General features: G+C 45.7%; 1 protein-coding gene across 2 annotated transcripts in view; it reads right to left on the bottom strand.

Annotated features, from left to right (window-relative positions):
• Positions 1 to 25,112, bottom strand: part of ice2 (interactor of little elongator complex ELL subunit 2) — a 166,322-nt gene that overhangs the window by 43,214 nt on the left and 97,996 nt on the right. For both annotated transcript variants that reach the window (XM_043680584.2, XM_043680585.2), the window contains 3 exons: positions 19,842 to 20,751; positions 15,980 to 16,155; positions 5,956 to 6,085 (listed from right to left, as the gene is read on the bottom strand). In XM_043680584.2, coding sequence (XP_043536519.2) covers positions 5,956 to 6,085; positions 15,980 to 16,155; positions 19,842 to 20,751 — 1,216 coding nt within the window. The remainder of the gene's footprint in view (positions 1 to 5,955; positions 6,086 to 15,979; positions 16,156 to 19,841; positions 20,752 to 25,112) is intronic.

Raw genomic sequence — 25,112 nt, 5'->3', positions numbered from 1 at the left:
AGTACTCCTGAACCCTACACAGTATTCCCACACTATATTGCTGAACCTCATACAGTATTCCCACAGTATTCCTGAACCCCACACAGTATTCCTGAACCCCACAGTATTCCTGAACCCCACACAGTATTCCTGAACCCCACACAGTATTCCCACAGTATTCCTGAACCAGTGTTCCTGAACCCCATACAGTATTCCTGAACCCCACACAGTATTCCCTCACAGTATTCCTGAACCCCACACAGTATTCCTGAACCCCACTGTATTCCCTCTCAGTATTCCTGAACCCCACACAGTATTCCTGAACTCCACAGAGTATTCCCACAATATTCCTGAACCCCACACAGTATTCCTGAACCCCACACAGCATTCCAAATGAGTTGTAATTAAGGCTGAAGGCAGCTAGACAAGCCACTGACTCATAACAACAACTGGCGTCTGTTCACTCAACAGCTGTCTTCCAGCTTTGCTTTTTCTCCTCAAAGTCCAGGGTACCAAAGTGCAGTTCAGCAGACTGGGATTTTCTGTTTTTTACACCCTCCAGCACACTATTTTCCACCCTTCATTTGCAAAGGGCGTGAATTCACTGCCACGCGAGCAGAGAAGAAGAAAGATCCTGACGGGAAGGTGAGAGAATGACGGACTGAAACACAGCAATGTCAGTCACACGTTGGTTGTAGTGTTAAGGTACACCGGAGAAGGGCACTTTAAATTAGCACTTAAAGCTCATATAAGGGTCCTCTTCTGGCGTTCCGATAGTGTCCCTGCCTCTGAACTGGTAGGTCTGGGTTCAAGTCCCATCTGCTTCAGAGGTGTGTACCAACATCTCTGAAAAGGTTGATTTGAAAGGCTACACTAAAAAAATAAAAATTAAAGCACACACAAGGTTTCTCCTGCGGTGCAGTGGTAGTGTCCCAATGCGTGGACTGGGAGGCCCAGGTTGAAGTCCCACTTGCTCTACAGCTCTGAACAGTTTGATTAGGAAATATTTTTAAAGAACATATAGGTTACAGTCAAAATGGCTTGGCTGGAAGAGCATTAGAATGAAACTCTAACTGGCCGTGGATCAAGATTCCTGAAGAAGGGCCTGTGCCCGAAACGTCGAATCTCCTGTTCCCTGGATGCTGCCTGACCTGCTGTGCTGTTCCAGCAATAAAGTTTCAACTTTGATCTCCAGCATCTGCAGACCTCACTTCCTCCTCGTAGATCAACCCCCTGTTTCCCCTCTGAGCCCGGAAGCCTGGTTTCAAGTCCCACCCGCTCCAGAGATGTTTGATAACATCTCCAAATAGCTTCATTCGGAAAATATCTTTAAGCACACTATTAAGGGCTCCTGTGGCACAGCGGTAGTATGACTACCTCTGGACCAGTAACCCTGGGTTCAAGTTCTACCTGTTCCAGAGGAGGTGTGTCATAACATCCCTGAACAGGATGATTAGAAAATATCTTAAAACACACCTAAACAGAAGCTGTTGGGACTCTGGATTGCAGCAGATAGGAAGCAGTCACACATAAGGCTACTGTCTGCGAATTACCCCACGATTAATTAAAGTAGACATCCAGGTTCATACTTCACTGACTAGGGATAGAGATAACAAAGAAGGCATAATGTTGATCATTATCACTTTCTATTTCTGCCTGAAATAAATTTATCAAATAGAGTCACATTGATACACAGCACGAGAACAGACCCTTCAGTCCAACTTGCCCATGCTAACCTGGTGTCCTAACCTAATCCAGTCCCATTTGCTAGCACTTGGCCCATGTCCCTTTGAACCCTTCCTATTCATATACCCATCCAGATGCCTTTTAAATGTTGTAATTGGACCAGCCTCCACCACTACCTCTGGCATCACCACTCTGTGTGTGAAAATGTTGCCCCTTCGGTCCCTTTTATATATTTCCCTTCTCACCCTCAATCTATGCCCTCTAGTTTTGGACCCTCCCCACCCTAGGGAGAAGACCTTGGCTATTTAGTCTATCTATGCCCCTCATGATTTTATAAACCCCTATAAGGTCACCCCTCAGCCTCTAATGCTCCAGGAAAAACAGCCCCAGCCTATTCAGCCTCTCCCTATAGCTCAAACCCTCCAAATCTGGAAACATCCTTGTAAATCTTTTCTGAACCCTTTCAAGTTTCACAACATCCTTCTTATTGCAGGGAGACCAAAAGTGAATGCAGTATTCCAAAAGTGGCCTAACCAATGCCCTGTAGCATTACAACTAGACGAGGGAGTTCCAGTGGATGGAGTGTACCTGGACTTTCAGAAAGCTTTTGATAAAGTCCTACACAGGAAGTTAGTGAGTAAAATTAGGATGCATGGTATTGGGGGCAAAGTACTAGATTGGATTGAAAATTGGTTGGCTGATAGGAAACAAAGGGTAGTGATAAACGGCTCCATTTCGGAATGGCAGGCAGTGACCAGTGGGGTACCGCAGGGATCCGTGCTGGGACCGCAGCTTTTTACAATATATGTTAATGATATAGAAGATGGTATTAGCAATAACATTAGCAAATTTGCTGATGATACAAAACTGGGTGGCAGGGTAAAATGTGATGAGGATGTTAGGAGATTACAGGGTGACCTGGACAAGTTAGGTGAGTGGGCAGATGCATGGCAGATGCAGTTTAATGTGGATAAATGTATGGTTATCCACTTTGGTGGCAAGAACACGAAGGCAGATTACTACCTCAATGGAATCAATTTAGGTAAAGGGGCAGTACAGAGAGATCTGGGTGTTCTTGTACACCAGTCAATGAAGGCAAGCATGCAGGTACAGCAGGTAGTGAAGAAGGCTAATAGCATGCTGGCCTTCATAACAAGAGGAATTGAGTATAGAAGCAAAGAGGTTCTTCTGCAGCTGTACAGGGTCCTGGTGAGACCACACCTGGAGTACTGTGTGCAGTTCTGGTCTCCAAATTTGAGGAAAGACATTCTGGCTATTGAGTGAGTGCAGTGTAGGTTCACAAGGTCAATTCCTGGAATGGCGGGATTACCTTACGCTGAAAGACTGAAGCGACTGGACTTGTATACCTTTGAGTTTAGAAGACTGAGAGGGGATCTGATTGAGACATATAAGATTATTAAAGGATTGGACACTCTGGAGGCAGGAAACATGTTTCCGCTGATGGGTGAGTGCCGAACCTGAGGACACAGCTTAAAAATACAGGGTAGACCATTTAGGACAGAGATGAGGAGAAACTTCTTCACCCAGAGAGTGGTGGCTGTGTGGAATGCTCTGCCCCAGAGGGCAGTGGAGGCCCAGTCTCTAGATTCATTTAAGAAAGAGTTGGATAGAACTCTCAAAGATAGTGGGATCAAGGGTTATGGAGATAAGGCAGGAACAGGATACTGATTAGGAAATGATCAGCCATGATTATATTGAATGGCGGTGCAGGCTCAAAGGGCTGAATGGCCTACTCCTGCACCTATTAAATAACAAAAAATAAAAAATAAAAAAAAAATGACACCTTTAAAAAGAAACCTTTAAAAAATGTTGAGCAAACAAAGACAATTGCATTAAAATTGTTCTCTGAACTGATATGCTGTAATGAAGTGCTTAAGACTAGAGAGAAAAATCAAAACTGGATCTAAGACTGAATCAGGGATCTAACAGCACCCTCTGCTGACAAGTGGAGTTTTTACAGCTTGCCACACATTGTCCAAAATCTGCAGAGAGTGCCTTGAGGCAAACTACTTGCTCCTCAGGTGGGTCTTACTGTGTTTGAACTTAATCCATTTCTGAGACTGAAAACGTTCATTGAATCAGAGCAGAAATTCCCCTGCTCTGGGTGAAATTTTTATTTAAAACAGGTCAAAGCTGATTCACGCTTCTTAGGAAAACATATGTTGTTATTTAAAAATAAAATTAAGTAGAAATTTTGGGGTGGCTCAGTGGCTAGCACTGCTGCCTAACAGCACCAGGGACCCGGGTTCGATTCCAGCCTCTGTGTGGAGTTTGCACGTTCCCCCCCCCGTGTCTGCGTGGGTTTCCTCCGGGTGCTCCGGTTTCCTCCCACAATCCAAAGATGTGCAGGTCAGGTGAATTGGCCGAGCTAAATTGCCTGTCGTGTCCAGGGATGTGTAGGCTCGGTGCAATAGTCAGGGGTAAATGTCGAGTAATAGCGTAGGGGAATGGGTCTGGGTGGGTTGCTCTTCGGAGGGCCAGTGTGGACTTGCTGGGCCGAAGGGCCTGTTTCCTCACTGTAGGGATTCTACGAAAGCAGAAATTGCTGGAGAAACTTAGGAAGTCTGGCAGTATCAGTGGAGAGAAAGCAGAATTAACATTTTGTGACCTTCACGAAATTTCTCCAGTCATTCCCGTTTTTGTTTCAGATTTCCAGCATCTGCAGTTCTTTGGTTTGTTAAGTGCAAGTAATATTTTCTTCCCTTCCGGCTTTGGACTGGGAGGTTCTTAAAGCGTCTGTAGGATATATAAGGTGGAGGAAGCCAGCTAAGAATGACCTCTTTCCTTCTTTTTAAAGATGTTTAACAGTCACTTCAGTAAGTACATGAATAGGAAAGGTTTTGAGCGGGAAGGTGGGTCGAGTCTAGGTTGGGATTCTGTTCGGCATGGGCTGAGGGGTCTGTTTCTGTGCTGTATGACTGTGTATTCTCAATTTAAAAAAACAATTGCTCAGTAGATCAAGCAAGACAACCATAAGCCGGAGAAAAAAGATTGAAGCAATTTTCAGATTAACCTGCAATCGGGAATAAATGGTGAGTTATACTGCCTCTTCTCCGGGTTTCGAGCCAGCGGTCTCGGCTCACACTTGGGAGCTGCACTGAAGGGTTAGCAGAAGACCGCTCTGTGTCGTTCAGATTTTTACTTGCATTTATATAGTGCCTTTTACAACCTCCAGCCATCCCGATGTGCTTCACAGCCTCTGAAGTGTGACACTGTGGAACGTGGTAGCTAACGGGTGCACAGAAAGCGTTCACAAATACCAATGTAGATGGAGAGATACTGCTGCCCAGGAGGAGAGTTGACATCCAGAGAGCACGGATTTGAAGCAAACGGCAAAACCAGCACAGACAGAAGAACCTACACACGCAGGGGGGGGTCAGGATCTGGAATGGAGAAAGGGAGGACTGCAGATCAGAGTTGAGAGTGTGGTGCTGGAAAAGCACAGCCGGTCAGGCAGTATCCAAAGAGCAGGACAGTCGACGATTCGGGCGAGAGCCCTTCATCAGGTTGCCCGAGACTGTGGTAGAGGCATCACATTTCCAAAGGGGATGGGATCATTATCTGAAAATGTAAAATTAACTGCAGGGCTGGGGGGAGGTGGAGAACAGGACTAGTGTTCTCAGCGAAAGCCCATCTGATGTCTGGCCTCCTGAATCAATGAATCCAACAAAGTTGAAAAACATTACAGAAACTCTCCAAGAATGGCTAGGAGCTCATTTGATTGCACTTCAAGTTGGTGAGCTTAGTCAGCAGGACAGCTGCTGCAGAGTGATGCCAACAGCACAGGTTCAATTCCCACACCTTCTCAACACCACCCCTCCTCACCCAACTTCAACGATCGCTCAGCAGTGAAATGAGATCTTTCACATTAAGTCAACAGGCTGAATCTTAGAATCATATCGAAGAAACTGCACCTCTATCAGTGTCCATGGAGCATTAGCCTGAATAATGTGCTTAACTCATGGCAAATGACATGAAACCCATAATGCTCTGACTCAGAAGCAAGAGTTACTTCAGCGTTAAGCTCAAACTATATTAAAGACATAATTCCTATTCTGTCACATGGAATGCGAAACAAAAACAGTCCCGTTGTTGATAGATACAATGCTGGTTGGTAGAAGTGACCTTCCCCTTCACCAGTACAATGGCGGGGGGGAATTCACTTGCTCAAATAGCAGATTCACACTGTGACCATGTCGTTCAATGGACCACGTTAAAAACAGAGACACACAAGTGCACACTTATTGGCTCAGTAGAAGTGTAACTCACCAATATAAAACCAGGCATTTGAATTGAGTAAGCTCTCAGTCCATAACTGACATATTTCACTGTCAGTGAAGGCTTCAATTCCGTAGGCCAGCTGATATTCCAGTTTAGGAAACAAACAAATAGGGACGTGCTGTTAAATACAAACAGAATTTGCATGTCAGCTTGTGATCTAAAAGACATATCTCGTGTGTCTTCTTTGTACAATTCCTTAGGTTCAAGGACAATGGAATATGGTTAATGCCATAGTTCAACGTACCACCAATTTGTTTACAGCACAGGAATCTCATGGTTCCAAAGAGAGGTAAACCTTTATTTAAATCCTCTTTTGCTTTTGAAAAATTGGAGAAAGTAGGTGTTTCTTTATTATCACAGGACACTGAGTCATAGGGCATGGAGGAGCTCTAACATGGTCCAGGTCTAATGCAGTTTTTCTTATGGAACCTCAACATCTGCATGACAAGGGACTTACACTGTACTTTATTTTTAATGCAGGGACCAAACCCATTGAGTCACCAACAGGTAACACCTTCTAATGGGACATATGGATGGAATATTTGCATGCCCACAAAACATTCAGTGTAAAGCCTTGTTGTATACACAAACAGCTTTCTGCTCATACTCCAGCAGTCTTTCCAGTTAAAGTCCCCTCACCACAAGGGAAAGGGTGGGGGAGTATGTGTGGCATCAAACGCCACATGGACGGAGTAAGCTTCTCACTTCGGGAAATCACCCCAGACCTCTTACTGTCACTTTCCTTTCTTACCCACTGTGTAAATACCCACAACAAACCCCATCAGACACTCCCCAAGGGGTTATGCATCCCTTCAACCTCCTCCCAGAGGAATGATCAAACCCCCAGCCCCTCCTCCAGGAACCTTGCATCGTTGAAGTCATTCCTCCCACCTTAACCCAACAAGCAGTCTCTCCAAGGGGACTCATCCTCCCTCAGCACAGCCCTCAAACACCCAGGCCTGCAGGGTGATCACCCTCTACCACTCTCATAATAACAAGTCCCTTCCGGGGAACATTTAAAATCCCACCTCACGTCTGCTTTGCAAACATGTCTTACACTACATTCCATTACATTACATTACATTACAGTGTGGAAACAGGCCCTTCGGCCCAACAAGTCCACACCGACCTGCCGAAGCGCAACCCACCCAGACCCATTCCCCCCTTCACCTAACACTACGTGCAATTTAGCGTGGCCAATTCACCTGACCTGCACATTTTTGGATTGTGGGAGGAAACCGGAGCACCCGGAGGAAACCCACGCAGACACGGGGAGAATGTGCAAACTCCACACACAGACAGTCACCTGAGGCGGGAAGTGAACCCGGGTCTCTGGCGCTGTGAGGCAGCAGTGCTAACCACTGTGCCACCATCTTATGTGATTGTACTGGATGTGGTTGTTAATCAAGACCGTTCTTGTCCCGCAGACACGCTGTTATAGAACAGAGAAAGGAACCTAAATGACGATGGGCAAAGTACACATCAATTCAGATTGACAGAAAGTAGCAAAACATTTGATGGTCTGCTCCAAACCGTCACGAAGACGGAAGAAATTGTGGCCCTGGTCATACATTGAGTTGCTTAAAGGGAAAACACTCAGCAACACCAACTCATTGTATGTATCTGTCAAATTAATAAAATCTCATATTAAATTTGGAAATAGCTGATACTGATCGGGTGAAGAAAGAAAAGTGAGAGCATTAATTCTTATCCGTTTAGCGTGAATGTAAGGAAATCGATTTCATCAGTTTACAGGGAGGTGAAGGAGTTCAGAAATCAGAGAAGCTGTTGGTGATGGAGCATTGCACTGGCAGCCTGACACCTCCTGAGACAATGGTTTACACCGAGTTGCTTAGCTCTGTGCTAAGCAGCGTCTGCTGTGATTCAGGAGCCCCCACTCTGGTATGGCAACTTCGGTCCGATTTGCTGCAGAGGAAGATACTGGCCAAGAGGTGCAGGATTCACTGGTCAGTTTTCTCTCAGCCCTCTTGACCAGTCAGAGAGTCATGCAGCACGGAAACAGACCCTTCGGTCCAACCAGTCCGTGCTGACCATAACCCCCATCTAAACTAGTTCCACCCACCTGTGCTTGGCCCACATCCCTCCAAACATTTCCGAACCATGAACTTCTCCAAATGTCTTTTAAACATTGTGACTGTACCCACATCCACCACTTCCTCTGCAAATTCATTCCACACACAAATCACTCTCTGTGTAAAAAAGTTGTCTCTCATGTCTTTTTCAAAATCTTTCTCCTCTCACCTTAAAAGTATGCCCTCAGTCTTGAGATTCCCCATTCTAGGGAAAAGACACTTGACATTCACCTTACCTATACCACTCACGATCTTATAAGGTCACCTTTCAACTTCCTACACCCCAGAGAAATAAGTCCCAGCATAACCAGCCTCTCCTAACTCAAACCTTCCATTCCCAGCAGCAAGCTGGTAAATCACTTTTGAACCCTCTCCAGTTTAATAATATCTTTCCTGTAACAGGGCGACCTGAACTGGACACAGTGCTCCAGAAGAGGTTTCACCAATGTCCTGTATAACCTCAACATGACGCCCCAATGGTCGAGCTTTCCGTTTCTGAGAGTCTTTCCAACACCCTTCTGTGGTGAAACGGTTAAAAATTATGTCCCAATACATGTGTGAATCTAACCGGAATGGAGGTGTTGCTTAGTCCCGTGTGAATCTTATTACACACCTCCCCGTGTGAATCTTCTTATCTGTATGTAACCAGAATGGAATGTGTTTTTTAGCCTTGCTCTGCTGTTCACATGAATGTTTATATCTGGAAAAGAGTATATCAGCTGGAAAAGTCTCCAGTTCGGTGAGTCTGCTCCGGGGTTACGTTTAACCGCCGAGCGTGGGTTGTTGGCAACCGCTCTACGAGAACTGACGGCTCCCAGTTCCGGTAACATGTAGAGTGAGTATAAGCCAGACCCATTGTAAGTATGAGACCTGGCTGTGGCGACGCTGCAGGGAATAAAATGCTCATATTCTAGCAGACTCGCCTCTTGGTCGTTTGTTCTGTGTCAGACTACTCTCCTACGAACCTGACCTTGAGAATTTTTTAAAACACCTTCCAAACAGTCACGCTCCCAGCCCAGCAGGTAATGAGCCAGTACTTTGGATTATCGGACGGATGATGGCTGTATCCCGTGGACGGGGCTGAGCCAGTGCTTGTCAATGGGTGCACGCTGATGGAATGAGCACACTCCAGAAACCCAAGCTGGTGACCCAATACTACCAGGTGATGCTGCGGAGGCATCTGAGACAGCAAAAAGGTGAAGACTGTTCAGACTTTTCTCCTGCCTAGATTGTGTGATCCAAGTCTCACCAGGATAAAGGATCACACCAAGGACACAGGCTTGTTTGCCTTGCAGTTAGGTGTTCTTGGACAGCTTAATGTTGGTCCATTCTCTCTTCCTCAACTCAGATGTAAGAGCTGGAAATTTTGTAATGCGTAGATACAAGTGACAAGTTCCTGGCGATTGTCAAACCTACACATGTGAAGCTACCAGAAATATCCAGTGTCATAATATCAACGACAGTGGCAGCATGGACTAAAGCATTGATCTCGAGATATTAATGGTCAAATCAAACTCCTTACAGTGGTGGAAGAATCTGTCCATTTCCTGCTGCATTCAGCATCGAGTGCAAGTGCAGTAGCATTAGCAGAGAGGAACTCGGTGTCTTGGATCCTGGACGAGCAAGGCTCCATCAGTTCTGGTTAGTAAGTTCTCTCTTTCTGTTGATGAACTGCAGCACCAGCAGCAAAGAGCCAAATATGCCAAAGTGTGTCAGCACCAGAACTGCTTGGATCTTAATGTAGATCCCAAAGAGTTCCAACGTTGGCCCATTATTGGATGACCATCAGCGAAAGAGAAGATCTCATCATCAGGGAGTCAATGGTTTTCCCACCAGCTTAAATGGACTGAACCTACTCACGTGGTCAATTGTCTTGGTGAGGTCAATGAAGGCATCATGTAATGGTCTCTGTTAGTCAGCCCTCTGTCTTGCTGTGAAGGTGACTGTAAAGATGAAATCGGAAGATCTTCCTGTTCTGAAACCATACCGGGATTTGGGAGAGATGTACTGAGCCTGGATCTGCGGTCCCTGACAAGGGCAAATACTTTTCTAAGGTTTCTTAGCAGGGAAATAGTTGATAATCATTTTTGCAGTCACTTCTGATAGATTTTCTTCTTGCATAGGGACACAATTCTTGCATCACACATACCCTGGGGTAGTGCCTCTTCTCTCCAGCAGAGACAGATGCTGCAGGATTGTCAGTTGTAGGGGGCTGGGGTGTTCAGGTGTTACAGAGTGGCATCCAGTGTTTTGCCCACAATGGGCAAGTCAGTAGCTTTGCAAAGCACTTCCATTATGGGTTCAACATGCAGTTCTCTCAGGACAGGGAAACTTTGCATGGTGTCCAGAACTTCTTCAAATGACTCTTCAGGAGTACAATGCACGGCAATGTCCCCACTCATCTCAGCAACTGCATACTGTACTCTGCAATGACATCCCGCTCTGTATTTTCATTGGAGCTGCTTTGTGTTTTCAAAAATGATACAAGTTGATTGAGCAAAGTGGGAGAAACTGAGTAATAATTTCTACTTATGTCACTTCTGGTGAATTGCGTTAGAATCTGGGGGGTGGTTAGCACTGCTGCCTCAATGTGCCAGGGACCTCAGGTCCGATTCCAGCCTCAGGCAACTGTCTGTGTGGAGTTTGCACATTCTCCCAGTATCTGCATGGATTTCCTCTGGTTTCCTCCCACAGTCCAAAGATGTGCAGGTTAGGTGGGGTGGCCATGGGAAATTGTCTATTGTGTCCAGGGGTATGTAGGTTAGGTGCATTAGTCAGGGGAAAATATGGGATAATAGGGTAGTGGAATGGGTCTGGGTGGGTTACTCTTCGGAGGGTCGAAGGGCCGAAGGGCCTGTTTCTACACTATAGGGAATCTATTCTATTCTTTAGTAAGTTTTATTTGCTCGAGTATCTTTTGAAAACATTTGAAATGTAACACCTTCTATGAACCAGTACGATCAGGCAGAGTTTTAAAAATGTAAACTAAAAAACAAATTTGTTCCACGATAAATCTTCTCCAAAGGTGATCACTTGGTACAGTTTTATCAATGCAGCCTTAAAGAAAATCCAAGTGTCCTCTGCCTGCTAGTACTAAAATAAACATGCAATGAACCATTTTTGCAGTTATACCGGAGCACCCGTAGTCAACTTCTTTGAATGAAACGGAAATAGAAAGCTTTTGAAACGTGTCCTTGTGACAAAAGTCAGCTTCCCGAAAGGCAGACAAAAGAGCAGCAGTGACTCCCAACAGTGATTAACCCGAGCTGGGACAGCGGCCAGTTTATTCCTCACACTAGCACAAGAAAGTGCAGGATTTTGACTTGCGTTGGATGCAGGTTGTGCTTAAAATTCCATTATCCTTTGCACTGGCTTTAGTGATTTTGGGCAAAACTAGCCTGACCCACTGTTCCACTGCCAGCTGGGCTGCTAACAGATTTAAGATCACTGGGCGAAAAGAAGCCGAGACAGATAAAGAGTCATTAGAGTCATACAGCATGGAAACAAACCATTCGGTCCAACTCATCCAAGCTGACCAAGTCCTATTTGCCAGCACTTGGCCCATATCTCTCTAAACCCTTCCTATTCATATACCCATCCAGATGCCTTTTAAATGCTGTAAGTGTACCAGCCTCCACCACTTCCTCTGGCAGCGCATTCCATACACATACCACCCTCTATGAAAAAACCACCCCACGGGTCCCTTTTAAACCTTTCCCCTCTCACCTTAAATCTATACCCTGTAGTTTTGGACTCGTCTTCCCCAGGGAAAAAGACCTTGGCAAGAGATTCTCTCGTTTCATCCCTCTCACCCTCGGCAAGTTGAGATGCAAAATGTTCTGCCTGAACAGGCAAGGGAGTCGGATTCAATACTAACTTTCAAAAGGAGCAGCAAACAACAATTATTAAGGAAAGGAAAAATCTACAATGCTGTGGGGGAATAGTGGAAGGACGTGGAATGAATTGGATACCTCATTCAGAAAGCCAGAATGGCTGAATGACCTCATACTGTGCAGTGTAGCCAACAAGCACTCCATTGCCCCGTTAGATTTCACTGCTTGCAAATCGACTTTCAAAATTTGTAAAAAAAAAAAGATTTCTCGTCCTGCCCTTGCTTCAAAGATCTCTGTTTGCAAAGCCAGAATAAATGCTGTCCTACGCAGTGGAAAGATTCATTAATTCTCTGCAATTTTCACTCTTGGGTAAATTAGAGCAGCGCGTGAAGCTGTGAACCTGTTAAAATTATTCCGTGGAACTGATTTATAGCTTCCTCCTTCCCGAATGGAACCCTCTTTCTTTATAAACAGGAAGCAGAAAGCCTGCAGAGACAATGCTGCTGGTGGATAAACTACCAGACCACAGACAAAAAAAAAGTGTTAACGGATAGCTGCAATTTATCAGCCGCAATTGCAGCCGTTCCTTTAAGCTTTACTGAAAAACTAAACGATGCAAAGAGCTGTCAGCAGCCCTGGCAGCTCTCTCGGAGTGGTGGTTTAAAAAGAACTGCAAGCAGGCTTGACCCAATTGTGTTTGCTGAAATCACAAACTGTTCACAGATTGACCGATATGCCAGAGTGGGGAGAATTTCCCCAAACTGTTGCGGGTGGGAGGAACTTGGGCTGCATTAATGGGACATTTGATTCCGACCAACACTTAATTATTGCTCCAACATTTTAATTACCACGGAACAGTTAAGCTAATCTGTACGGAATAAAATGAACATACAGTCATCTCCCTGGTATCTGGCAGGCCTGGGGAACTGTGGGGGACGCATGCCTGTTATATGAATCTGCGGGTTGCATGAGACTTGCAAACGGTGGCTCGGAGAACTCCATTCGAGAGGAACGCGCATTTTATAAATGAGTGGCCATGGCCGCTACCTGGCCAGGTCTTTCTCTTTTTATCGACAAGCTAAGTTTTAAATTAGCTTTAAGCAAAGCCTCTGATGCAGCGCATATCAGTAAAGTCCCAGTTACATGGATTCCAAACATCCGGAATTCTCATGCTTGGGATCTGGATAATGGGGACTGGATCATACCAGGAGTCAAATATGACTGAATTCACAGAATACTGAAAATGTTTTATCTTCTATCTCAACACACACTCAAATAAAATGTGACAACAATCTGTGTGTGATGATGCTGTGGTTTGAAGGGATTGTTTAGTCCTGTATTTTTTTTAAAAAGAGAGGTTGTAAGGTGGAGATGTTGAGCAGTAACTAGAGTAAACAGCTTGCGAGGCCTTGGGGTTTTTTAGTTTTGGAACAGGGTGGAACTATCGAAGCAGCCTGGATGGACGTGGCCAGCACTTAGAGACCAGAATTTCTAGGTTTTTTTAGAAAGTTTTTAGGTTTAGCTTGAAACATTTGCTGTTGTGGACTTGAAGAAATAGAAGCTATAGTTTCCCCCCTCTCAATTACAGCCAAAAGCTGGGGGTTCCCTTCCTTGGCTGCAAGGTGGAACGTGAGACAAAATCTGGTCTTCTGAATTTGCCTTTTTTGCCAAAGGGTGTGTTTAAGGGATGTTACTATATTGAAACAGGTTAATTAGTGATAGTTACTGTATCTATTATTCTGTTACATTTTCCATTAGAGCTGTTATGCTAAGTTCCTCCTTCTTTTATGAAATTTTAACTAGTGTTTAAATAAATTGTGCTTTGCTTAACGTTGAATAGTTTGACCAGTTACGTGGCATTTAGAACACAGTACTTTACAGGGGTGGCACTGCTGCCTCACAGCGCCAGGGACCCAGGTTCGATTCCTGCCTTGGGCGACTGTGTGGAGTTTGCACATTTTCCCCGTGTCTGTGTGGGTTTGCTCCGGTTTCCTCCCATGAGCCAAAGATGTGCAGGCCAGGTGAATTGGTCATGCTAAATTGCCCATAGTCGGGGATGAATATGGGGGTAGTGGGTCTGGGTGGGTTACTCTTCGGAGGGTTGGTGTGGACTTGTTGGGCCAATGGGCCTGTTTCCATACCTTAGAGAATCTAATCTAATGTAATGATTTGCTTTAAGATATGAACAAGTTAGGGTCTAGGCTATCCTAAAATATTTTGAAGGGACCTGGTCAGGTCCATAACACAGGTGAGACTGTATTAAAGTAGATGGCCATAAGTTTGGTCAAAGAAGTTGATTCTACAAAGCAGCGTAGGGGAGGAGCAAGGAAGAGAAGACAGAGCTTTAGGGAGAGAACATCAGGAGCTCATACCCTAGGCAGCTGAAGATGCAGCTTCTATGGTGCAGCAAATAAAACTGAGTAACAGAAATTGAAAAGGCGCAGAAATATCTGTGAAGATTTTGGGGTTGGAGGAGATGACAGATCAGGAGGGGGCGAGGCCATAAAGGGAATTTGAAAAAGAAGAGTGAGAATTTTAAAAAACGAGGGAGCCAGTGTAGGACAGTGGGACACAAAGTGCAAAGACACATCTTTACATTTCCATTCATTTTTGGATTGTGGATAAGTGAGAAAATGGCTCTGCTTTAAACCAAGGAAACCATGGAAGATTTAAAAGAAGTTTTAAAAGAAGTGACTGAACCTCACTGAAAGTTGTATTTACAGTGTCGAAGCCATAGGGGAGGACTGTTGGACCTTTAAGATGTGAGGTCAGGGCAGCTTTGCCCAGATACAGTCTGTTGACTGAGTCTTTTCGAATGAGGACCAGTTGTGTGGGTCAGGAGTGGACAGCACTGAGAACAACTCGCCGTTCAGCTCCTGGGCAGTTGGACGTACAGGAGCAGAAAGCCTCCAGACTCTTAAAAAATTCACTCTCTCTCCCGCCCCTTGTCTAGAAACAGCAGAGAATTGAACGATAAGCTTACTACTCGTGCTCACAATGACCCTATAAGCAGCTGCCTCTTAACCAGTGACTGAGAGACTGAACCAATTAGTGTGCCAACTGCCCTACTCCTTCGGGCGGCACGGTGGCAGAGCAAATGTTTCAGTACTTTGCAGGGGCGGCACAGTGGCTCAGTGGTTAGCACTGTTGCCTCACAGCGCCAGAGACCCGGGTTCAATTCCCGCCTCAGGCGACTGACTGTGTGGAGTTTGCACGTTCTCCCCGTGTCTGCGTGGGTTTCCTCCGGTTTCCTCCCGCAGTCCAAAGATGTGCAGGTCAGGTGAATTGGCCATGCTAAATTGCCCGTAGTGTTAGGTAAGGGGTAAATGTAGGGGTATGGGTGGGTTGCGCTTCGGCGGGTCGGTGTGGACTTGATGGGCCGAAGGGCCTGTTTCCACACTGTAATGTAATGTAATCTAATCTAATCCTTCAAGGGAAGAAAGGTAGGGATTTGGGATGAAGTTGACTGGAAGATGGAAAAGGACGCCTCATTGAATCTTGGGGAATGGAACTTTAGAACAGTTCTCTGAGATGCTTTTGTCCACCATATCAGCTAGGTTTTTTTGGTTTATCTACGTCTGCTTGTACCTGTGTTTGGGGGTTTAAGAGGATTAGAATTTAAATGAGAGAGATAGAAGTTGATAATTCACATGTTTGCCTGTGATTAGAACAGATTTGAAAAATGTGATGGTGGAAAAGCGCAGCAGGTCAGACAGAATCAAAGGAGCAGGAGAATCGACCTTTCGGGCATAAGCCCTTCTTCAGGAACAGATTTATCAGTAATAAACGGTTTCTTATTTAGTACAGTAACCTGTTCATTGTGTTCTATTAACCAGAGTTCATCAGACAGGCTAGAGTAGTTAGGTTCACTTGTTAACTTTGTGACTGTCATAGCAGTGGTGGGGCTCGAGTGTCAGTGCATTTTCACAAGTGGCTTGTGACAATGGTGGATTGGCTGGAGAGCCTTTGGTCCAAGTTAAGACATGGACACCAGAGTTTTGAATGAACCCAAGAATGTATACAGGCGGGACACTCCGTTATAAAATGCATACATAAACCCTGAGAAAGCAACGTTGAAGCATTCACCTTCTTCACTGCCCCTTTGTTTGAGCGAGGTCTGATCTGCGATTTGTGAACGTGACCACGGACGAGTAACAGGATATCGGACAACCTGAAGAGTTTGTAGGTGACGTTCCCAAACGGTGGAGCTGTGTAATCTAACTCATTTTCACTGCAGCTCAGGAGCTCTTCTGAGAGGAGACCTGAACAGGGAACAAATCAGAGCAGGTTTACAAAATGCAATCACTTTTATGCTCTCAGTAATTTTTCTGATATAATTAGGCAATAATCAGACATCGCCAGGTTAGAAGCTCGCACTTAATCTACAGAAAAGACTTGAGAATAAATCATCATTCATAGCAAATAAATACTGTCTTTACCATTCTGTTCTTCACTCTCTCTGTGAGCGTGTGGAATCACTCAGTTATTTCCTGGCCCCTGCCAATACTGTGTTTTTTCCTTTCCCTCTTTGACGGGATGTGGATAGCAGCAGCAAAGCCAGCGTTATTGCACATCCCTAATTGCCCTTGAACAGAACAGCTTGCTTGCCCTTTCTGAGGGGTCAGTTACAAATCAACCGTGCTCCAGTGGGGATGCAGCCAGGTGTGGGGGGGGGGGAGGTGGGGGGGGGGGGGGGTAGATGCTCTTTCCTGATGCTCACTGCTGAACTTGATGGTACTTTACACCAATGACAGTTCTAAAAATGTATACTTTGGATTAGATTCCCTACAGCGTGGAAACAGGCTCTTCGGCCCAACAAGTCCACACTGACCCTCTAAAGAGCAACCCACCCAGACCCATTCCCCTATACCTAACACAATGGGCTATTTAGCATGGCCAATTTACCTGGCCTGCACATCTTTGGACTGCGGGAGGAAACCGGAGCACCCGGAGGAAACCCACGCAGACACAGGGAGAATGTGCAAACTCCACACAGACAGTCACCCGAGGCTGGAATCGAACCTGGGACCCTGGTGCTGTGAGGCAGCAGTGCTAACCACTGAGCCACCATGCCGCCACGTATCTATCGCTTTATATGCCAGATTTGTTAAGTAAATTTAAATTCCACCAACTCAGAATCCCTACAGTGCAGTATGAAGCCATTTGGCCCATTGAGTCCACACTAGCCATCCAACCAGCATCCCACCTAGCCCCTCCCTTATCCCATGTAATCTTGCATTTCCCAAGGCTAACCCACCAACCTTGTACATCCGTGACCACTTTGGGGCACTTTAGCATGGCCAATTCACCTGACCTGCACATCTTTGGACTGTGGGAGGAAACCAAAGCACCCAGAGGAAACCCACGCAGACACGAGGAGAATGTGCAAACACAGTCGTCTGAGGGTGAAATCAAACCTGGATCCCCAGAGCTGTGAGGCAGCAGTGCTCACCACTGAGCCACTATGCCACCCTACTGTGGTAGGATTTGAACTTCATATTACTAGTCAATGGACAAAGCCACCTTGACACTCTCTCCCGACCCTCTTGAAGCTGGCAGCCTGAAGGTACAAGAAAGTGCCTCAATCTTTCCTCACCTTGCTTCTGCTTGGAACCATGACACTTTGCTGGCTTCCACTAGCAACTTAGAGTAGGGTAGTTTGCCGCCCACAACCCCCTTTCCTTGACTAGATCTGAGGGCCTCCTTGGTCAACAGTGATGGATTAAAACATTTGGCAAGTCTTCATGAGGACAGGCTGGTCTTAAACAGTGTGCAGCTTGTTGCGTGATAACAAAGAACTAAAGAGAGGTAGAGCACAGGAACAGGCCCTTCGGCCTTCCCCAGCCTGTGCCGATCATCATGCCCGAACTAAACAAAAAAACAAGCCTTCTGCCCTTATTCGGTCTGTATCCCTCTACGCCCTGCCTATTCATGTAACCATCCAGATGCCCCTTAAATGTCACCAATGTGCCTGCTTAGATTAGATAAGATTAGATTACTTACAGTGTGGAAACAGGCCCTTCGGCCCAACAAGTTCACACCGACCCTCCGAAGTGGTACCTACCCAGACCCATTCCCCTACATTTATCCCTTCACCTATCACTATGGGCAATTTAGCATGGCCAATTCACCTGACCTGCACATTATTTTTGGATTTGTGGGAGGAAACCGGAGCACCCGGAGGAAACCCACACAGACACGGGGAGAATGTGCAAACTCCACACAGTCAGTCGCCTGAGGCGGGAATTGAACCCGGGTCTCTGGCGCTGTGAGGCAGCAATGCTAACCACTGTGCCACCGTGCCGCCCACCACCTCTTCTGCCAGTGCGTTCCAGGCTTCTCCTACTCTTGAGAAAAACTTCCCTCGCACACCTACCTTAAACCATCCCCCTCACACCTTGAACTCAGCCTGCAACCGCCCCCCTCCCACCCCCCCCGCAACACCGTAATTGAACCTTCAATTGAACCTTAGAGGTGTACAAGATGATTAGGGGTTTAGATAGGGTTGACCATGAGAACCTTTTTCCACGTATGGAGTCAGCTATTACGAGGGGGCATAGCTTTAAATTAAGGGGGGGGTAGGTATAGGACAGATGTTAGGGGTAGGTTCTTTACTCAGCGAGTCGTGAGTTCATGGAATGCCCTGCCAGTACCAGTGGCGAACTCTTCCTCTTTATGGGCATTTAAGCGGGCATTGGATAGGCATATGGAGGATAGTGGGCTAGTGTAGGTAAGGTGTGCTTGGATCGGCGCAACATCGAGGGCCAAAGGGCCTGTACTGCGCTGTATTCTTCTATGTTCTATAACCCTGGGAAAAAGCCTCCGACTATCAACTGAATCATACGAGTAAGTGTGACATTGTTAATGAGGGCACGTGGAGACACTGGAGATATCGCTCTTCACTCTGCCAGGCTCCATGTTGTTCTGCCTTTCCCCATCCAAGTTAAAATTTTATTCACAACACGTTGGCACCACTAGCTGGGCCAGGATACATTGCCTATCCTTGATTGCCCAGAGTAAAAAGAGCCAGTTTTGGGGCTGGAATTAAATGTGGGACAGACCAGGTAAGGATGGCTGGATCAGATACATTTTTATGACAATCAATACCACTAGACATTCAATTCCAGATTCTTGGTGAGAATGCCATCGTGGTGAGAATTGAACCCCTGTCCCCACGTCTCTGGATGATACCACCATGCCATCAACTCCCCATCACCATATAATGTCATCAGCTTGGGTAAAAATCATAGAAATCATCATAGAATCCCTACAGTGTGGAAACAGACCCTCCGAAGAGCAGCCCACCCTCCTACCTTATTACTCTACATTTACTCCTGACTAGTGCACCTAACCTACACATCCCTGAACACTATGGGCAATTTACCATGGCCAATTCACCCTAGTCAGCACATCTTTGGACTGTGGAGGGAACCGGAGCACCCGGAGGAAACCCACGCAAACACGGGGAGAATGTGCAAACTCCACACAGACTGTTGCCCGAGGCTGTAATTGAACCCACTCCCTGGCAGTGAGGCAGCAGTGCTAACCACATTAATCCTTTCGGATCCATTATCTTATACAACATTCAATCCTACCCACCCATCATTCCCAATCTTCTCCAACAACACTTCAGGCCCCTAAGCAAATCTAAAACAGTACGGCTGGGCTAGAGCTGGATACCACAATGTATCATAGAAACATACAGAGTATTTCAACATATAAAATTATCCCATGCCCTGTACCCTCACTTCACCACCAATTACTTGACACTGACTGTACATGGTTGCTGCTTTTCCTGTTCTGGGACAGCAGCATTATTAGCAATATCTGTAAACAGCAGATTAGTATCATTGGGGTGCAATTCTTCCTTCCCAATGTTACATTATCTGTAACACTTTACGGTAAAGTCCCAGAAACACATTAACGTGGAGGATACTGCTGTTCTTACTTGGCCTGGTCTTCTGGGCTGCCGCATACCAGGAGCTGGCAACATTCCCGAAGGTTCCGGAATTCTTCAAGGCTGTCGGATTCCTGTCAAACGGTATCTGGCGATGAGCTGGGTTTGGTTCTTGGGTTACTTTCGGCTGATCCACCTGACGTTTGGGACTCGGCTTGAGTAGTTCACATTGCATCTTCATAATCTGCCCAACCGGGTCAAACTCCTTCGAGAGGGGTTTAGACGCCTTCCTTTTCCGCCTGGGGGTGGTGGCTTTCAGTGTTTGCTTACTGGCTGGCTCGGGGGATGGCGATCGAGGGGTGTCTGGAATGACGTCTTTGGGACTCTGACAGCCGAGCTTCTCTGGGACAGATTTGGAGGGACTTCGAACAGTCTTCACGTGGCTTTCCGCAAAGCCTGTGTCAATAACCAGTCGCTCACAGTCGGAATCACTGTCAGCAAAGCTTTCTGATGCCAGTCCCTTAGCCAAGGCCACCTCCTCTGACTCTGTGCCTGGTAACGTGCCTTCTTCACATTCATTCTCATGCTCAGGGTCCGATTTCATTGGGTTCTTCTGCTGGTCTGATTTGCACCTCTCCTCACAGTCAGTCATCTCATCCGTGGTCGAGTCCCTGTCACAACTGTGTTTGGACACCCTGAAGTCGAGTCGTTTTTGCTGCATTATCTTTTTGGTGATCTCCAGGGGATCTGAGTTCCCGGTGTTTGCCTCCTTCTTACCGCCCTCAGGAGAATACAGAGGCGTACCGCTCACCGAGGCACGTTTCGTCGCGTCCGCGCACTTTGTGCTCGCCACATTAGAGACGATCGACGCAAATGTCTCCAGTTCACTGAAGTCAGCAGCAAGATCAAAGTCTCTGCTTTCACATGTGCTGATATTTCTCTGGTCACAGGAAGGAAGGTCCTAGATTTTAACAGGAGGAAAACAGACACCATTACTGGGAATAATTTATACAGTCGGAAGAAACACTGGCCTCACAATAAGTGCCTCAGACAATGTTTTTACTTGCAAAGATATCTCTCAGATATTTCAATTCTACTGGTGCACCTCACTGTGTCACTTGGAGTAGGGGAGCTCCCCCCAGTGTCATGTCCAATACATAATCCTTTAATCAATACCACTGAAGCAGTTTAACTACTTGCTGACCAAACATGCTGGAGTTCACGAAGTTAAAAACCACACAACACTAGGTTATAGGCCAACAAGTTGAATTGGAAGCACACTAGCTTTCGGAGTGTCGCTCCTTCATCAGGTTGCATGTGGAGGACACATTTGTAAGACCACATAGAGTTCATGGAGTCAGACAGTGTGGAAACAGACCCTTCTGTCAAACATAAGCCCAAACTAAACTAGCCCCACATCCCTCCAAGATTAGATTAGATTAGAAACCCTACAGTGTGGAAACAGGCCCTTCGGCCCAACCAGTCCACACCGACCCTCCCAAGAGTAACCCAACCAGACCCATTTCCCTCTGACTGACGCATCTAACACTATGGGCAATTTAGCATGGCCAATTCACCTGACCGGCACATCTTTGGACTGTGGGAGGAAACCCACGCAGACACGGGGAGAATGTGCAAACTCCACACAGACAGTTGCCTGAGGCGGGAATTGAACCTGGGACCCTGGTGCTGTGAGGCAGCAGTGCTAACCACTGAGCCACCATGTCACCCTCTTACTAATGTACTTATCCCACTAACTTTTAAATGTTATAACTGTATCCACATCCACCACTTCCTCTGTAAATTCATTCCACACACAAACTGCCCTCTGCGTGTAAAAAAAACTCTCCGTGTTTTTTAAAAATCTTTCTTCTCCCACCTTAAAAACATGTCCCCTGGTTTTGAAATTCCCCTTCCTGGGTAAGAGATATCAGCTATTCACTTTATCTATATACCCATCATGATTTTATAAACATCTATAAAGTTCCTATAGCTAGAAAAGGCTGGAATAACAGAATTGTTACAGCACAGGAGGCGGCCATTTGGTCCAGTGTGTTTTCACTGGTTCTCCAGATGAGCATTATGGCGTAGTGCCCTGTGCCAGCCTTTTCACTGTAACCTGTGCATGCTATTTAATGAGATGCAATCTAAAGGCCTGTTGAATGTCTCAGTTGAACCGCTTTCTCCACACTTCCAGGCAGTATACACCAGACCTGCACCACTTGCCAGTATGAAAAAGTATTTTCATACAGGTCACATTTGCTTCTTTTGCAAATTACTTCAAATCTGCATCCTCTTTGACCCTTTTAAGTGCGGAATGGTTTCTCCTCATCTAACTTATTCAGACGCCATTATGATTCTGAAAATTTCTATTCCACCTCCTCCCATGGAGCAGTTCTTTCTTGGCAAAATGCATCCTTATCCCGGAGCCATTCTTGGAAAGCCCTTCTGCACACTCTCCAATGAGTGCACATTCTTCCTAAAGCGAGGGCACACAGTACTCCAGCTGAGGTCAACTCAGGTCTGATACAAGTACAGCATCATCTCCTAGCTCTTGTATTACAAGGTGATTTTATGGAGAAGTGGTGATGCTGTGACTTTAAGAGGTGTATTTTTGAGAGAGAAATTGAACGAGAGACAACAAGCAGTCTATGCTAACATAAGCAGCTTGTGAGGATTTGGAGTTTTTTTAATATAAGTTAAAACAATAGAAGCAACCTGGATGGGTGTCACATACCAGGATTTCAAGCTTTTTCTTTTAGCTTTTAGATTCAGCAGAAGCTGCTGTAATCTTGATGAAGTAGAAGTTATTTTCCCTCCCACCTCAGTTACAGCTGGAAGCTGGGGTTTCTCTTCCTATTGCAGGCACATGAGAGAGAAAATCTGTTCTCTGAATTTGCCTTTCTGACGAGAGGTGTATTTATGGGCTGTTACTACATTGGAACAGTTAACTAGTAATAGTTACTCAGTCATTATTTGGATAAGTTTTCCACTAGAGTTAAGTTATCCTAAGTTCTTCTTTCTTTTGTTGCATTTTAACTGTTGTGTTTGAATAAATTGTGTTTTGCTTAATGTCAAGTAATTTGACCAATCGAATTGCATCTGGAACACAGTACATTACACTTGCCTTTGAAATAGAAAAGGTTAGGGTCTAGGCAACCTTCTTAATATACTTTGCTCTGGTCCATAATAGAGGCCATTTAAGATTATGAGAAGATTTGATTATGTTCAGGTGCAGAAGCTTAGTCAATATACAGAAAGTCCAAACTTAGAGGCTTTTTTTTATTAATTCACCTATGGGATGCTGCTTATAGACCTTTCACATTAGACATAGAAGCTTTCTCAAATCCTGTGACATATGAGACAAGCAAAGCACATGCTTACATGTGTTGCCTGAGCCAATTTTCCTGCAACATGTTTTGTCGTTCCTGATGAAGGGCCTTTGCCTGAAACGTCAATTTTCTTTCTTCACAGATGCTGTCTGACCTGCTATGCTTTTCCAGCACCACTCTAATCTTGAGCCTGTTGTCAAAGGCTGTACCTTGAGTAGGATCCCTCTACATCAAACATGACCAGCTCATTTAACCACCACCCCCCAGCTGTTTGGTGAGTTAGGATTGCACCTTCTGTGGCCATCATACCCACCCTGGAGTTTACACTGAGGAATACAAAATAAGAGCCAAAGTAAATCATTCTGCTGCTCGAGTCTGTTGCAATATGACCACAGCAGCCGCGATTGTGTTTTGATGTGATTTTCTTCGCTAGCCTTTGATTTCCTTCCCTAACAAGAGTCTACCAACTTTTGTCTTAAAAATACTTAACGACCCCTCCTCCACTGATATCAGAGGAAGACAGTTCTAAAGTCACAAAACCCTGAGAATAAAATGGGCTACACCTAATGTTAAACACTATCCCTTACTTTGAAGCCGAACCCTAAATATCAAGAGGGAACTCTTTACCACGGCCACCTCGTCAAGACCACTCAGGATTTTATAAAGTTCAACCAAGTCATCCCTTGCTCTTCTAAACCATGTTCAATCTGTCCCACCTTCCCTCATAAGACAACTTACTCAAACCAACTAACTATCTATCTAGTGCACCCCTTCCAAACTGCCAGACACTACTCACACTTCCACAACCAATGCTGGAGATCACAGTGGGTCAGGCAGCATCCATGGAGAGACAGCAAGCTAACGTTTCAAGTCTAGATGACACTTTATCAGAGCTGAAGTGAAGTGCGGAGGGGGCACCATTTATGCAAATGCGGGGGGGTGGGGGAGTGTGGAGACTGGGGGAGAAAGGAATGCTGATTGTGCAGAATAAGTGATCAGAATGTGAGAATGACAGAACAATGGTGTGTTTACCTGCCAGACTGGAAAGAACATAGAGTCGAGCAGGTCAGGCAGCATCCCAGCAGCAGGAGAATCAACATTTCGGGCAAGAGCCTTTCATCAGGAATCCTGATGAAGGGTTTATGTCCCAAACATGGATTCTCTGGCTCCTCGGATGCCGGACCTGCTGTGCTTTTCCAGCATGACTCTAACCTTGACTGTTCTACTCCCTTGCTCTTTCTGTCAGACCTGGCTCCTTTTAAGTATTGATTTAGTTCCCCTAAAAGTTTATTAGTGAGCATCCATTGTTCTGTAATTTATTGTAGTTGTTTGCTGATCTAACCACCATTAATTGTAGTTAGAAGTGCAAGTGAAGTGTATTGATAGTTTCCAGCACCACACTCCTGACTCTGACCCTCAGCATCTGCAATCCTCACTTTCTCCTGGAAAGAAGACAGTCCAGCTGGGGTGGGGAGAGGGGAGAGAAGGTGACAGAGAACGCAACAAGCAAAGCAAAAAGAAAAGGGAAGGAATGGGTTCACAATTTGAAGCTACTGAACTCGTTACTGAGCTCAGAAGGCTGTCAAGTGCCCGGTTTGAAGAGTTGTCTGAAATGGCAGAAGATGATCCTTTGAATGCAAAGGCAGGTGAAATGAAATGTGAGAACAAGGGGGACCCGATCACACTGAGTAATGGGAAGGATCAAGGGTGGACACGTGGGTGAAAGGTCGGATTGGGTTCAGGTCCTTGTCAACCATTGTGGGTGTGAAACCACGCTTACTGAAGAAGGAAACCGCATCAGCAGCCATTACGCACTGTAATCTTTTGTATTCTGTTCAGATTCCAGCATCTGCAGTAATTTGCTCCTTTCCCCATACATTTACTGGCCATCCCAAATATTCCCTCAACAACATAAATTGTGAGTCAACTTCTTGAATATAACCGAGTGGCTTGCAGTGCCATTTCAGAGGGCAGTTCAAAGTCAAGCCCA

This window comes from Chiloscyllium plagiosum, unplaced genomic scaffold (genome assembly GCF_037043375.1).
Source record: "Chiloscyllium plagiosum isolate Xiang-an unplaced genomic scaffold, Cpla_swu_hap1 HiC_scaffold_42, whole genome shotgun sequence".
NCBI classification, from domain to species: Eukaryota; Metazoa; Chordata; class Chondrichthyes; order Orectolobiformes; family Hemiscylliidae; genus Chiloscyllium; species Chiloscyllium plagiosum.
Note: the sequence above shows the minus strand (reverse complement) of the source record. Positions and strands in the feature narration are given on the sequence as shown.